This window comes from Physeter macrocephalus, chromosome 11 (assembly GCF_002837175.3).
Source record: "Physeter macrocephalus isolate SW-GA chromosome 11, ASM283717v5, whole genome shotgun sequence".
Lineage (NCBI taxonomy): Eukaryota > Metazoa > Chordata > Mammalia > Artiodactyla > Physeteridae > Physeter > Physeter macrocephalus.
The window spans coordinates 63,527,239-63,541,474 of NC_041224.1; the positions used below are offsets into that span (position 1 = coordinate 63,527,239).

Consider the following 14,236-nt stretch of genomic DNA (forward strand, 5'->3'; position numbering starts at 1 on the left):
TTTTTTTTTTTGTGGTATGCGGGCCTCCCTCTGCTGTGGCCTCGCCCGTTGCGGAGCACAGGCTCCGGACGCGCAGGCTCAGCGGCCATGGCTCACGGGCCCAGCCGCTCCGCGGCATGTGGGATCCTCCCAGACCGGGGCGCGAACCCGGTTCCCCTGCATCGGCAGGCGGACGCACAACCGCTGCGCCACCAGGGAAGCCCTGCCATGCACTTTTGTTCCAGTTCCGCGGCCTGGACAGAGCCCCCCTCCAAGACACACGTGTGCACAGCTACCCAAAACCAACCCTCTCTCTGCAAAACCCTCTCTCTTTCATGTCTGCGGAAAACCTTCAAGAAGTTATTATTTGTGTTCATTTTATAATCATTCCCCTGCCTATCGATCTCTCTTGTTGTCTTGAACTCTTAGGGGAATTGTTTTTATCTGCCTTTGAACATGTTCAAACCATGTCCACAAATAGATTATAAGGGCAGGAACTATTCCTGCTCTTCTTTGCCCCGGACAGTGCCTAGGAAAGCCCTTGTGCAGGAGCTGCATGTAAACTCAGGAATGGAGGAGTGTGTGTGTGTGTGTGAATCGTTCTGTTTCTGAGGCTTTTCTTCATCAGCACCCGGATCTCTGCGCATCTGCATTCATAGCCCAGCATTAGAGTGTGTTCTCCTTGTCCCTGCAGGATCGCAGTACCCTATTTTTCGCTGTGTGAACAGAAACACTCACGAAGAGGTTCCTGAGAGCTACTGTGACCCGAGCATGAAGCCGACCCCGGAGGAGGAACCCTGCAACATCTTCCCTTGCCCAGCCTTGTAAGAGGGCCTCTCTTGTTTCGGTTGCCTGTTTTCAGCTCACTTCTAGTTGCTTGTGCATAGGACCCTAGTAGTAGATGTAATCTAGTTTTTAAATCAGCCTACATCTGATTTAGAAACAGGAGACTTACTTAGTCTATGCATAAAATGCAATCTGTTTAGCAAGGGCACCTGTCTTTCAGGATTAACACAGGAGCTCATAGCCTTTAACTGGTCAGCACACTCCCAGGAAGGCTTTGGTGAACTGGAGCAATTAGGTTTTAGCTGGCAAGGAAAACAAAGAGGGAAGCAAAGAGTTACAATCCAGTGCAGTCAGTGCTCAGGTGAGCTGTGTACAAAGAAAGACTAATGTAAGTCACAAATACATCTGCTTGGGGAGTGTCTCAGGAGAGGTCTTGGTTTAGTTATTGAATAATAAATAGGACACTTTTAGAAGAACAAGGAGGAAAAGCCCTAAAAGGGGTCAAAACATAATTCTCAAACTAATAAGAACATAATTCTCATCCGAAGACATAGTGCCCATGTGCCGATGTCTTATTTAAGGAAATGACAAAGCAGGATAACAGAGGAGAATATGTGAAACTGATGTGTAAATAGTTCATGAAAAATAGCAAAGGTTGGAAGAAGATTTCTAAGTTAGTTCCAAAGTGGGTTAATGTTCTACAGGGTAATAAAACTCATCTTTGGAGTTATTTTTCTGACTAGATAAAAATCTTTTGTACCTTCTTGGTTTTCTATAATTTTACGGAATCTGGGCCCTAATCACTGGTAAAGAGAATATGGAACAGAGCCACATTCTTTATGGAGTCAGACGGTCTTAGGCCGACTGCCAGGCACTGCTCTGGGCTGGGGATAACCCATAACAATTCTGATGCTTCTGTGTAAGTTGGCTTGGCCAACTTCTGTGTAAGTTGCTCTCTTCATGTTGACTGAAGTGACCGGTCCCTCTCGATCTCTCGTTCCTGAGCTAGCTGGGACATCGGGGAGTGGTCTGAGTGCAGCAAAACCTGTGGCCTGGGCATGCAGCACCGCCAGGTTCTGTGTCGCCAGGTGTATGCCAACCGCAGCCTGACAGTGCAGCCCTACCGCTGCCAGCACCTGGAGAAGCCCGAGACCACCAGCACCTGCCAGCTCAAGATCTGCAGCGAGTGGCAGATCCGGACGGACTGGACCTCGGTACGCAGCAGGCCAGCCTGCTCTGGAGATCCCCCTCCAAGACCTACCGCCACCCTCCTGCTTCCCCCCTCCAAGACCTGACGTGGGAGAACCCTGGGTTCTTCAGAAAGACCCATCCTGTGGGGTTCTGGAAGGACTATTCTGCAAACCATACGATGTGCTGATAGGGCCATCCTATCATCCTGATAGACTTAAGGGCCAACTTTCAGGGTGAGCCCATGGGAGCCGTGTGCACACAGGTGTCCTCTCTCTCCTGTGTCACGGTGGAGTGAAGGCTGGCGAAGGCCGCTAGAGCCAACTCCTCCTTCCAGTCGTGCTCTCCCATTTTATAGATGGCAAAACTGAGGCCCAGAGGATCAAAGTAGGCAAGACATCCAAGCAGATCTTAGAAGGCGTGTGATGTTTTCAGGCTGGGATCCTCCCCTGGTAGCATCACTTGAGAGGGGACCCGGCAACCCAGGGGTCTCGCCCCACCCCGTCCTCTGCTCAGGTGGCAGGTAACGAGGATGAGGGCGCCCTGACCAGAGCTGGCACTGCCCGGTGCGCTGACGTGCGCTTGCTGTGTTTTAGTGCTCGGTGCCCTGCGGAGTGGGGCAGAGGACCCGCGATGTGAAGTGTGTGAGCAACATCGGGGACGTGGTCGATGACGAGGAATGCAACATGAAACTCCGGCCCAACGACATTGAGAACTGCGACATGGGACCCTGCGCCAAGAGCTGGTTCCTGACAGAGTGGAGCGAGAGGGTGAGCGTGCCGGACGGCGTGCGGGTGGGACCAAGTCTGCTGGGCTGATGGGCGGGAGCCGTGCATCACGAGGTGCCCCAAACCACACAGAGACGAATCGCTAGCTTGGAATCCCAAAGGTGATTTCTGACTTTGGGGAAAAACCCAGAGGTGAACTACTGTAGGCTTTCTCTCCTTCTGTGAAGACTGAGGGCCTCCAAGATCGAGACGTGGGTATGAAAGAATTCATTTAATTCTCCTTTGCACGTCACACGAATATTAAATAATGAAATTCTAAATAAAGCGAGGGATTACATCACACCTTTCCTACATCTTGGGCGTGCCTGGCATAGAACAGGCACTCAGCAAATGGCAGGCCCCCTTCCCTGCTTCTTACAAACTCAAAACCAGTCCCACCATTCCCCTCCCCAGTAGCCCAGCCGCCTTAGGGTCCCTGGTGTCAGGTGTCAAGGATGAACTCAAAGGCGTATATGGTTCATCATTAGCCCACCAGTTACCTGTGTACAAGGGAAGCCATTAAGAAATTGAATTCATCTGTCAAAGACAAAAATAGGAGTTATATCAGAAGAGAGAGGGATTCTGGAGTTGGATGGCGGTGATGTTCGCACAACAGTGTGAATGTACTTAATGCCACTGACTTGTACTCTTAAAGAATCATTAATGTGGTAAATTTTATGTTATGCGTATTTTACCACAATTTTAAAAAAACGTTAGGGAAAAATATTAAGCAGAATTCGAGGATGCACGTTGGGGTGGAGGAGCGAGCAGGGAAGGAGATAATGAGTTTTGCCTGCCTTTTCTTGTGGAAGCTGTTGATTGGCTGGCAGTAGGCATATTCTGACCAGGGCAGCTGGACTGCTCATCAGATGAACAGTTTCTGGGTTTCTGGATTCTTCAGAAGACCTTGGAAGTTTAACTGGAATGGAGACGTTAGCGGCTGCCTCTGTCCTTAATGCCTCCCCTCCCAATTAGGCCAGGTCTGCACCATTTCCCTTAGCAGAATCCCTCAGGGTGCTTCCAGACTGTAATGTGCCCACAAATCCCTGGAAACCCTGTTACAGTGCAGACTCTGAGTCATCCTGCCAGGAATGTGTCCCTGTACCAGCTGTCCAGGTGAGCATGGGTCACACAGATAGCAGGGCTCTGAACACTGATGTGTCCAGTTCCCAGGCCCAGCTCTCCCTTTGTATCAGGCCACCTCCCAATACTCCCATAGCTGTGGCCCTCGGGGACTGGAACCATCTGCCTTAGTATCAGGCAGCAATGTCTTGTGACAGACTTCAGCCGTCCTTTCCCAGACCAGGCCAGACTCAGCTACTAGCAGGCAGATGGCGTGCCCGAGTTTTCGCGCTCTCGCTATTCCGCTGCTGAATAGACTTTCGAAATCGAAAGCCAAAACAATAGTCTGACAAGTGTAAGTGTATTCATCACAGCCGTGGGACAGGCTATTTGGAAAGAAGACTGTCCCTGAAAATCTAGGACAGGGTGCCCTACTGATATCCCGTAATGGAGGAAAGTGTGCCTGAGAAGTGGTCAGAGGTTTCCAGGGGAAAGAGGTGGTAGGGAAACGCGCTGTCGTTCGCATCCTTTGAGAGGGGCTTCAGAACCTGCGGGGAGGCCTCCCCTCTAAGGCGCCCCTTGCTGTCTCGCAGTGCTCGGCAGAGTGTGGGGCTGGAGTGCGGACACGCTCGGTGGTGTGTATGACCAACCACATCAGCAGCCTGCCGCTGGAGGGCTGCGGGAACAACCGGCCAGCGGAGGCCACCCCGTGTGACAACGGGCCCTGCACGGGCGAGGTGGAGTGGTTTGCGGGAAGCTGGAGTCAGGTGAGTGGCCAGAACCAGGTGTGTCTGTCCGTCCCCTGACCTGTTTCTGGGTCAGGGAATAGGGCTCGGTGTATCCCGGGGGTGCTGGGTGGGTTTGAACCCCGGCTGTGCTACCCATGGCCCTGGAGAAGCTACTTATGCTTTTGGAGCCTCATTCGGTCAACAGTAGTTATTCTTGATTAATTTGTGAAGACCCTCTCTCCAAATAAGGTCAGATGCTGAGGTACGGAGGTTAGGATTTAAACATATGAACTCTTGGGGGACACAGTTCAACCTATAACTAGTATATAGTTCTATCACTATTGACAAACATTACTGTCACGTAACTACCGCCACGATCAAGATATAGAACAGTTCCATTACCCACCAAAATTCTCCTGTGCCTTTGTGGTCAACATTTTTCCTTCAAACCTGGCACCTGGCATCCACTCATCTGTTTCTGTCCTCATAAGTTTGCCTTTTCCAAAATTTCATATTACTGTGTATAACAGTATGTAGCCTTTTGAGTCAGCTTCCTTTTGCTTATATGTAGTACACATGCATTTGAGATTTATTCATATTGTTCCATATATCAATAGTTCATTCTGTTTGTGGCTGAGTAGTGTTCCATTGTATGGGTATACTACACTTGTTGATTCCCAAGTTGGGGGACACTTCAGTGTTTGGTGATTTTGAATAAAGCCATTTTAACTTTCATGTACAGTTTTTTATGGGTGCATAAGTTTTCATTTCACCTGGGTCAATGCCTAGGAGTGGAATTGCTGAGTTGTGTAGTAAATGGTTTTTTAATTTAATACAGAGCTCCAAGCTCTTCCAGAGTGGCTGTACCCTTTTGTATTCCTGTGAGTAATGTCTAAAAGTTCTAGTTCCTCTGTATCATCAGATCATGGTATTGTCTGAGTTGTTTTTGTTTTTGTTTCTTTTTTGCCATTTTAACAGATATTGGTGATATCTCAAAAAAACAAAAAACCCAGTAGTTATTGAGCACCTACTATGTGCTCTTCTAAGCCCTTGGGATACATCATTGAGCAAAACAAATATCCCTGCCCTCAGGAAGCTTATGGTCCAGCATGGTTTCCTTGTCTATAAAATGCCAATAATGAAGCACATTATGAGGTTATTTTTAGAAGAAATGAAGTAATGTGTACAAAGTATGTAGTGCAGTGCCTGACATACAATAAACACACAATAAATTGTAGCTTCTAGTGCTATTACTGTTAATAAAGTCAGTTTTGTCTGTATTTGAGTGTCAAAAGCAGAAATAGATATGATCCAGCAATCCCACTTCTGGGTATATATCCAAAGGAAAGAAAAAATCATTATCTGGGAGAGATATCTGCACCGCCCAGCCCCCCGCCATGTTCGTAGTATTATTCACAATAGCCAAGGTATGGAAATAATCTAAGTGTCTGTCGACAGATGAATGGATAAAGAAAATGTGGTATTTCTTTATAATGGAATATTATTCAGCCTCTAAAAAGGAAGGAAATCCTGCCATTAGCAACAGCATGGATGGACTTGGAGGGCATTATGCTAAGTGAAATAAACCAGACACAGAAAGGCAAATACTGCATGGTATCACTTATATGTGAGATCTGAAAACAAAGTCAAACTCAGGAAAACTGAGTTTAATGTTGGTTGCCAGGGGCTGGGGCTGGGGAGTATAGGAAGAGGTTGGTAAAGGGTTCAAACTTTCAGTTATAAGATGAATAAGTTCTGGGGATCTAATGTATAACATGGTGACTATAGTAGATAATACTGTATTGTATACTGAAATTTACTAAGAGAGTAGAACTTAAGTGTTGTCACGTATACACACAAAAAAGGTAAATATGCGAAGTGATGGATGTGTTAACTTGACTGTAAGAATCCTTTTGCAATGCACGTGTATACCATATCATCATGTGTGTACTTTCAATATATTACAATTTTTTTTTTTTTTTTTTTGCGGTACGGGGGCCTCTCACTGCTGTGGCCTCTCCCGTTGTGGAGCACAGGCTCCGGACGCACAGGCTCAGCGGCCATGGCTCACGGGCCCAGCCGCTCTGCGGCACGTGGGATCCTCCCGGACTGGGGCACAAACCCGCGTCCCCTGCATCGGCAGGCGGACTCCCAACAACTGCGCCACCAGGGAAGCCCAATATATTACAATTTTGTTTGTCAATTATATCTCAACAAAGCTGGGGGAACGAAGCAGAAATAGAAAAAGTTAAGTTTGTTCATTATGAAGAACCAATAATACCAAATGCCTCAATAAAGTAACTTAATTGATTAATTAATTTTTCCTTAGGGTTCCAAAATTGAACATGAGCCCCCTAAAATCATTCCGTCTTTGCCCCATTATGATTGCCATCAGTATTTTGAGTTCTTGGGCCATTTAGTATTTGGCTCCCAGGGCTGGCTGGTTCTCCAAAGACTTTTTGGCTGATGATCATGATTTACACATTATCTGGACCTCTGGCTCCATATAGAATTTTATTTCTTTTAAGTAGCTTTAAAAACAGACCCTGAAAAGAAATGGACTGCCTTGTCCTTGTAAATCAACACAAACCCTTTGGAAAGCAATTTGGCAATAAAAGTCAAGAACCATAAAAATGTTCATTTGCCTTCACCCAGTCACCCCACTCCTGGATTCATTTTAAGGAAATAATTAGCAGGAGAAAAAAAAGTTTTTTCAACAGAGATGTTCATGACAGCAGGACAGTTAGGGATATTATGGTATATCGTAACTCATTAAGATACATAACAAGAACAATGCTAATTAGGAAGATGTGGAAAGTACATATAATATAAAGGCAAGTGAAAAACAGAATATGAAAGTATATGAACCCTATCTCAACCACTTCAAAGTATAGTTTTTTATATAAACAACATGGGTAAGTGTTTTCTTCTCCAATTTCCTTAATATTTTTATAATACAAAGTGTAAAATATTTAAAAATTCAGAAAAGAAAGAATTCAAGTACTTCCAATGCTACCCAAGTCGATATCGGAGTTAGACATACTTGATAACAGATCCCAGTTCTGCGTCACCTTACTTCTCTGAGTTGGGGCAGGTAATTTAACCTCTCTGAGCCTGTTTCCTCATCCAAATATGAGGATAATGATACCAACTTTTTAGAGTTGCTGTTGGGTTTTCATGAGACACTGTATATAAAAGGGTCATTGCTTAGGACATGGGGAGTACTTAATAAATATTAGTTCCCTTTCTCCATGTTTATTATTTCTTCTACCAATGTTTCTATCTCATTGTTGGTAGCAAAACACCTAGGATTTAAACCCCAAAGATAATTCACAAGTGGACTGTGTACAGGACACTAATTACACCAAGTATTCATGGAAACTGAGGCAATGGGAAGAGTCCTGTGTGAAATCGTAATACTGGATCATAACAGCCTTCACACAGAGAAGATAAGCAGTGCAGTTCGACTCACATGCCCACCAATGTCTGAGGAAGAAGAAAGGGGAGCAGGATTCAGGTCTTTTTTACCCGTGGGTGTCCTATTGACTCCAGACCTACTCAGAGAACTGAGAGTTGCGTGAATCCTGGTGAAGGCAGCATTTATCTCTGCTAAGATTAGAAACATGGAATTTATTGCCTGTCATCCAAAGGGTCAGGACATGATTGATTGTGGACAAGGTTTTCGTTCTGAATTTATAAGACTATCAAGAGCCTGCTGGCACCTCCCTGCCCTGGGAATTTGATATTATCCCCAAAGAAAATGAAATAGAGCATGCTTATTTGTTGAAAGTAAGTCTTAAACATTAACTGACTTCAGGATATAAAAATAAATGTTCCTTCCAGACACGTGGTTTGAATGAGAGTTGACCTCTTGAACACCCCACAGGCCCGGTCACAGTGATTAGTCCAGGATGGACATGTGACCCAAGCCGAGCCAAATGGAGTCCTTTCCTGGGACTTTTCATGTGGACTTAGGGGAAGAGACTCCCTGGGAAGTTGTGAGCACAGGTGCTAAAAGTGGTCCTGTGGAGGCTGGTGGAGAAGCCAGCCCAAGAGAATGAGACCTGTCAGGCTCAGGGAGTCTTTTTCTACTCTGGAGACAAAGTAGCCCAACTCTTCTTCATAAGATATTCCACCAGGTCTATTATTCATGCACAGATGCTTTCTTTCTTCCCTGTCAATTCTGGGTTTACTTCACCCTTAGATTGTCTTAGTTCTTGCAGGGGGTTGGGGGGATGGTTCTTTCACAGTCGTTAGCTATTAAGAGCAGCCTTCTTGTCTGCCCCTGTGTCTGGATCACATTTACTCTCTAACATCTGAGCAGACAGTCCAAAAACTAAGAAGGCTTGTAGTTTTCTGGATGTCTGTGAAGATGGCAGAAAAAAGGCACAAAGTGGAAATTGCTGATGGAGATGTTTATTATGCCCTGTGTGAATAATCCATAGTCTCTTGGCTTGGGTTTGGGGTACTTTTGCTGGGTAGTGACGTGGGTTTTTCCACCCTGTTTTTATTTCACCATGTGCCTGCATACAGAAGCAAGGATAATATTGAGTTTCAGCTGTAGACATTTTTACAGGCTATTCATAAAGGCAATAGCTTCTTTAAAGTCTTTAAAAGTATATAGATCACAGCTTGTAAAATTTTGTAATCAAAGGTATTAAGAGTACACCAAACATGAACAAAAAACATTTTACAAAGTAATAGATACTAAACAGAATAACTTATAGGCCGTTACATGCATCGTATTTCCATAACCTAACACAATGAACCAAGACGTGTAATTATCTGACTGGCTTCTTCGTGGCCGCAACCCCAGCGAGCTTTAGCTCCAAGTAAGAAGCCAGGGGATTGGACTCCGCGGACAAAGGCTTCCTGCTGGCTGCCCTGTTGGGAGTGGAGGGCTGAACAGGGGACATTGTCCCAAGTCTGTGGTCTTCTCAGCTTTGTGTGTCCCAAAGAATTTTAACGTAGCCCTTCATCCAGAGGCATGCAGACTCTGGGAAATGAATTCATTCCCAGTTTCCTCCCCTAAAAGACAGATAAACTAGAATGTTAGTTCATTGTTTTACAGTGAGAGGTGTCAAGAGTCTACCAGACAAAACCAAATTGACTGGCTGGTATGTTCTGTGGGAAAGCCTACGGGACACTATCTCACTCATATTTCACCGAGGGTGCCAGGATCTCAGCAGCCAGCATCCTCAAGCTGTGAGAACTCAGGGCACCCACTCTCCATTCCAGACACAGAAGTGTTAGGAAACTTGGAATCTGTGTGCAACTTTTCCTCCAGAAGTGTTTTCCGGGCACCCTCGGGCTCTTCCTCACTGAATCAATGATGGTAAGCTCTGGTAAACATCGCTCAATGGATGGTAGTTCTCTTCCCCTTTCCGTCATGTGACACCCATCTTTCTCTGCTTCTTTCTCCAGTGTTCCATCGAGTGTGGGAGCGGGACCCAACAGAGGGAGGTGATTTGTGTTAGGAAGAACGCTGACACCTTTGAAGTGCTGGACCCCTATGAATGTTCCTTCCTGGAGAGACCCCCCAGCCAGCAATCCTGCCACCTCAAGCCCTGCGGAGCCAAATGGTTTAACACAGAATGGAGCATGGTAAGTCCCGGAGCTTTGCGTAGAGGTTGTGTTAGTACATCATTATGCTTCCCCCCTCCCCCCTCACTGTTGGGCCACTTACTGGGTACCAGGCACTGGGCTCAGCCCTTGAGTAGATTCCCTGCAGCAATCAGCTCTACTTGGTCACAGCCAGGGTGCCCCGGACTCAGCCTGCTTGGTGGAGAGTGGGGAGCCTGAGACTGGGACAATCTTGATTTCTAAACTATAGAGGCCATAAAATAGTGACTCTCAAATTTTTGTGTGCATAAGAATCAGCTGGGATCTGTTTGAAATGGCCGATTCTGAGTCCAACGTGGACAAGGAATTTGCTCCTTAGGTGAGTTGGCTACAGGTGTAACCAACATTTTGAGAAATACTGCTGCAGAGGATTGATGGCTGAAAGGATTCAGGGATGCTGTTGAGAATACATCATGAAGTGATCTCGTTATAAATCCCACTGGAGGAATTTCTGTCAGGCCTCCATACCTGTGTGTGTGTGTGTGTGTGTGTGTGTGTGTGTGTGTGTTGTACACTTTTTAAAAATCCTATAGACAATATGGATTATGGGACTGATCCTGTTTTTCTCTTTGAATTGGCTACTAGGAAACTCAGAGCCAAAACTGTGGCCCGTCTCTAAGAGAGAGTTTATCAGAATATACAAAGTGACTTATAGGTGCTAATGTTCTCTGGCTTCTCTTTCTCTTTCCTACTTTTATCTTCTTTTTACCCCAGTTTCCTCACTTATTTTTTATCTTGTGGCCCTCTTATGTATTTCTTAAGCCATCTCAAATCCTTTTTGTACGGAAGGAGGGTAAATGAAGAAAGACAGAGCTACAGAGAGACAGAGTGAATAGAGAACTAGGTTAGTAAGGAATGAAATGGAAAAGGATGGAAACAGTGATAAAATTCTTTTTTTTTTCAAGTGAAAGAGTTTATTGTTAAGAAACTTCCTAAAACAGAAAAATTCCTCAGGGGTTATCATTCCCAGTGACCATTTCATATGACTTGGACCCAAGGGGACCAGTGTTCGTTCTGCTTTTTGTCAGGGAAGATCATCAAGCAGTGGCTGTAGGTGAGTCCAGAGTAGAGGCCAGAGCCTTCCTCAAAATCATTCAAAGGTGATCAAAGGGATTTTCTTATAAAATATGTGGATAAAAGCTGAGAATTCTGTTTTCAGACAGTGTATGACAGCCATTTGGGTAGGTGGTGAACCACACCTCGGATGCAAATGGGAATAAAGGAGGTGTTGAGTTTCAAAGATGTTTTGCCAGCTTCTGGGAAATACCATTTTATTATTTTGATATTGGCCAAGGCCCTTGAGAAAGCAGGAACAGATCACTATTTTCTTCTGCCATTCTGCTTAGAGAGTCTAGAAAGGGCCAAACTCACCAGGCCACGTCAAAGGCCACCAACTCCAAAGACACCTGCCTTGCCTGGGAACAACCCAGACGTCCCTCAGCAGGTCAGTGGATAAACAGAATGCAGTGCATCCAAACAATGGGGTACCACTCAGCAACAAGAACGAATGAACTGATACCTCCCACGACTTCAGATGCATTTTGCTAAATGAAAGAAAGACCCCCCCCCCAAAAAAAACTGTATGTTGTATGATTACATTTACATAATATTCTGTAAAAGGAAAAACTATAGGCACAGAGACCAGATCAGTGATTGCCAGAGGATGGGGCAGGGTGAATCTCACTACAAAGGGACAACACAAGAGGATTTGTTGTGTTTGATGAAAGTTCTGTCTTGTTTGCAGTGGGAGATACATGACTCTCTGAATTTGTCAAAACTCAGAACTGTGCACCACAAAAAATGAATTTTTCTGCACGTAAATTTAAAAATAAATAAGTGAACTGAAACTATTATGAAATATATAGTTACTATAGTAGCAAAGATGATGGAAGCAAGACATTTTTTAGTTTACCTTGTTTTATAAATTTGAGTTTGGAACTAAGTAAATATTTTATATAATTATAAAACAGGGACTTCCCTGGTGGTGCAGTGGTTAAGAATCCACCTGCCAATTCAGGGGACACAGGTTCGAGCCCTGGTCCGGGAGGATGCCACATGCCACAGAGCAGCTAAGCCCGTGCGCCATAACTACTGAGCCTGCGCTCTAGAGCCCGTGTGCCACAACTACTGAAGCCCACGTGCCTAGAGCCCGTGCTCCGCAGGAAGAGAAGCCACCGCAATGAGAAGCCCGTGCGCCGTAACGAAGAGTAACCCCTGCATGCCACAACTAAAGAAAGCCCATACACAGCAACGAAGACCCAACGCAGCCAAAAAAAAAATTTTTTTTTAACAAAATTATTCTTTTTAAAAAAGAAATCCCTAAAAATGGAAAATGCAATGAAACAAATTAACCTAAACTCTAGAGCCCGTGTGCCACAACTACTGAAGCCCACGTGCCTAGAGCCCGTGCTCCGCAGCAAGAGAAGCCACTGCAATGAGAAGCCCGTGCGCCGTAACGAAGAGTAACCCCTGCATGCCACAACTAAAGAAAACCCATACACAGCAACGAAGACCCAACGCAGCCAAAAAAAAAAATTTTTTTTAACAAAATTATTCTTTTTAAAAAAGAAATCCCTAAAAATGGAAAATGCAATGAAACAAATTAACCTAAATATGTATGCAGCTGGTGGCATCAGCACTCTTGCATGTGGCTGTAAACTACAGTAATTTGACTGTCCATCCCTAAGGACAAAAAGGACTGCAGAAAAATGTTGGTATTGTTTGCAATAATCACATTTTTAGTGATAGCTGTTGTCCTGTGTTCTGAGATGGTTGGGTGTATAACGGGTGATAAAGTAAATGAATAATCTACTTTATGGTACTGTGATAATATATGTACCAGTAAATACGCTAGTATGATAGTATAGCTCTCTTATCCCCAGTATCCTTGAGAAATAGGATTCTCAACTTAGGAGAAAGAAGATACAGACCAAAAGTAGAAGAGATTTAAGTGAAAAACCTGTTGTCCTGAATTTGATTTAGAAATATCAGTATGAACTCACAAATTAATTTATCTTAAAAAAATTTTTTCCCTGTTTTATCCACTGAAAGAGCCAGGAAACAATGACCAACCCAGTAGCAAACGGCATGCCTATCAGCCAGAATATGGTTTAAAAATACCACTCCCCACTAAAAGGAACCAAGAATTCTTAGAGAAATGGCTGATTCCAGGTCTGTGACTGTTATAGGTATAAATTAGATCGGGATGTCTTTCCATACCAGGTAGCAAGGAGGTTCTCAAAGACGAGTTCATGTCCAAAGGGCTCAAGAACCAACTTTTGGGCTCCTGATAGCCATTGATGGGGCATCAGTGAGCATCAGTAAAAATAATAACTACCATGGATTTAATGAAATACATCACATATGTTTAAATCCATCCATCTATAATAAGTTTGTAATGATAAAAAAAAGCTAATTAGAGGTTCCACCACTGGAGGATGTTAGGGGAACCAACTCATTATTCTGAAAACTGATATATAAAAGAAAATAGTCAAGAATTTACCCTGTCTCTCCTAAACAAGCCATACCACTGGGTAAGCAGAGAGTAAATATATGTGAGGAAGGGGTGGGGATTCTTTAGATTCTCAGCTTATAAAAGAAGAAGAGGTGTTAGGATATTATCACCATTTTCAACCCCAAATGAACTAATGGATCTGCTCATCAGTGGCTGCTGACCTCCTCCAAAGAGAGACAACCATACACATCCTATGAAGTAGTCTCACCACAAAAAATCAAATCTGCACCTGTTAAGGCCTCTTCTGGATCCAATTTACAGGAAGACAGAGGAACATGTCAAACTGTAGCATGGGGATGCAGTCAGCAAAATCCTGACTATGGGAAACTCTACAGGACAAATGACTCAGTTCCTCCAACAAATAAAGTACAAGGGGGAAGAAACACAGGGGAGGGGAACCCATGGATTGAGAGTCGTAAAAGGCATGTCAACCAGCTGCAATATACAGACCTGATGTGGATCCTGATCCCCGCCAAAAAAACTCTATTTAAAAAATTGAGGGCTTCCCTGGTGGTGCAGTGGTTGAGAGTCCACCTGCCGATGCAGGGGACACGGGTTCATGTCCCGGTCCGGGAAGATCCCACATGCCG

General features: G+C 44.7%; 1 protein-coding gene across 3 annotated transcripts in view; it reads left to right on the top strand.

Annotated features, from left to right (window-relative positions):
- THSD4 (thrombospondin type 1 domain containing 4) overlaps positions 1–14,236 on the top strand; it is a 572,998-nt gene that overhangs the window by 550,391 nt on the left and 8,371 nt on the right. For all 3 annotated transcript variants that reach the window (XM_024128852.3, XM_024128851.3, XM_024128853.2), the window contains 5 exons: positions 674–803; positions 1,775–1,979; positions 2,550–2,723; positions 4,376–4,549; positions 9,935–10,114. In XM_024128852.3, the coding sequence (XP_023984620.1) occupies positions 674–803; positions 1,775–1,979; positions 2,550–2,723; positions 4,376–4,549; positions 9,935–10,114 (863 nt within the window). The remainder of the gene's footprint in view (positions 1–673; positions 804–1,774; positions 1,980–2,549; positions 2,724–4,375; positions 4,550–9,934; positions 10,115–14,236) is intronic.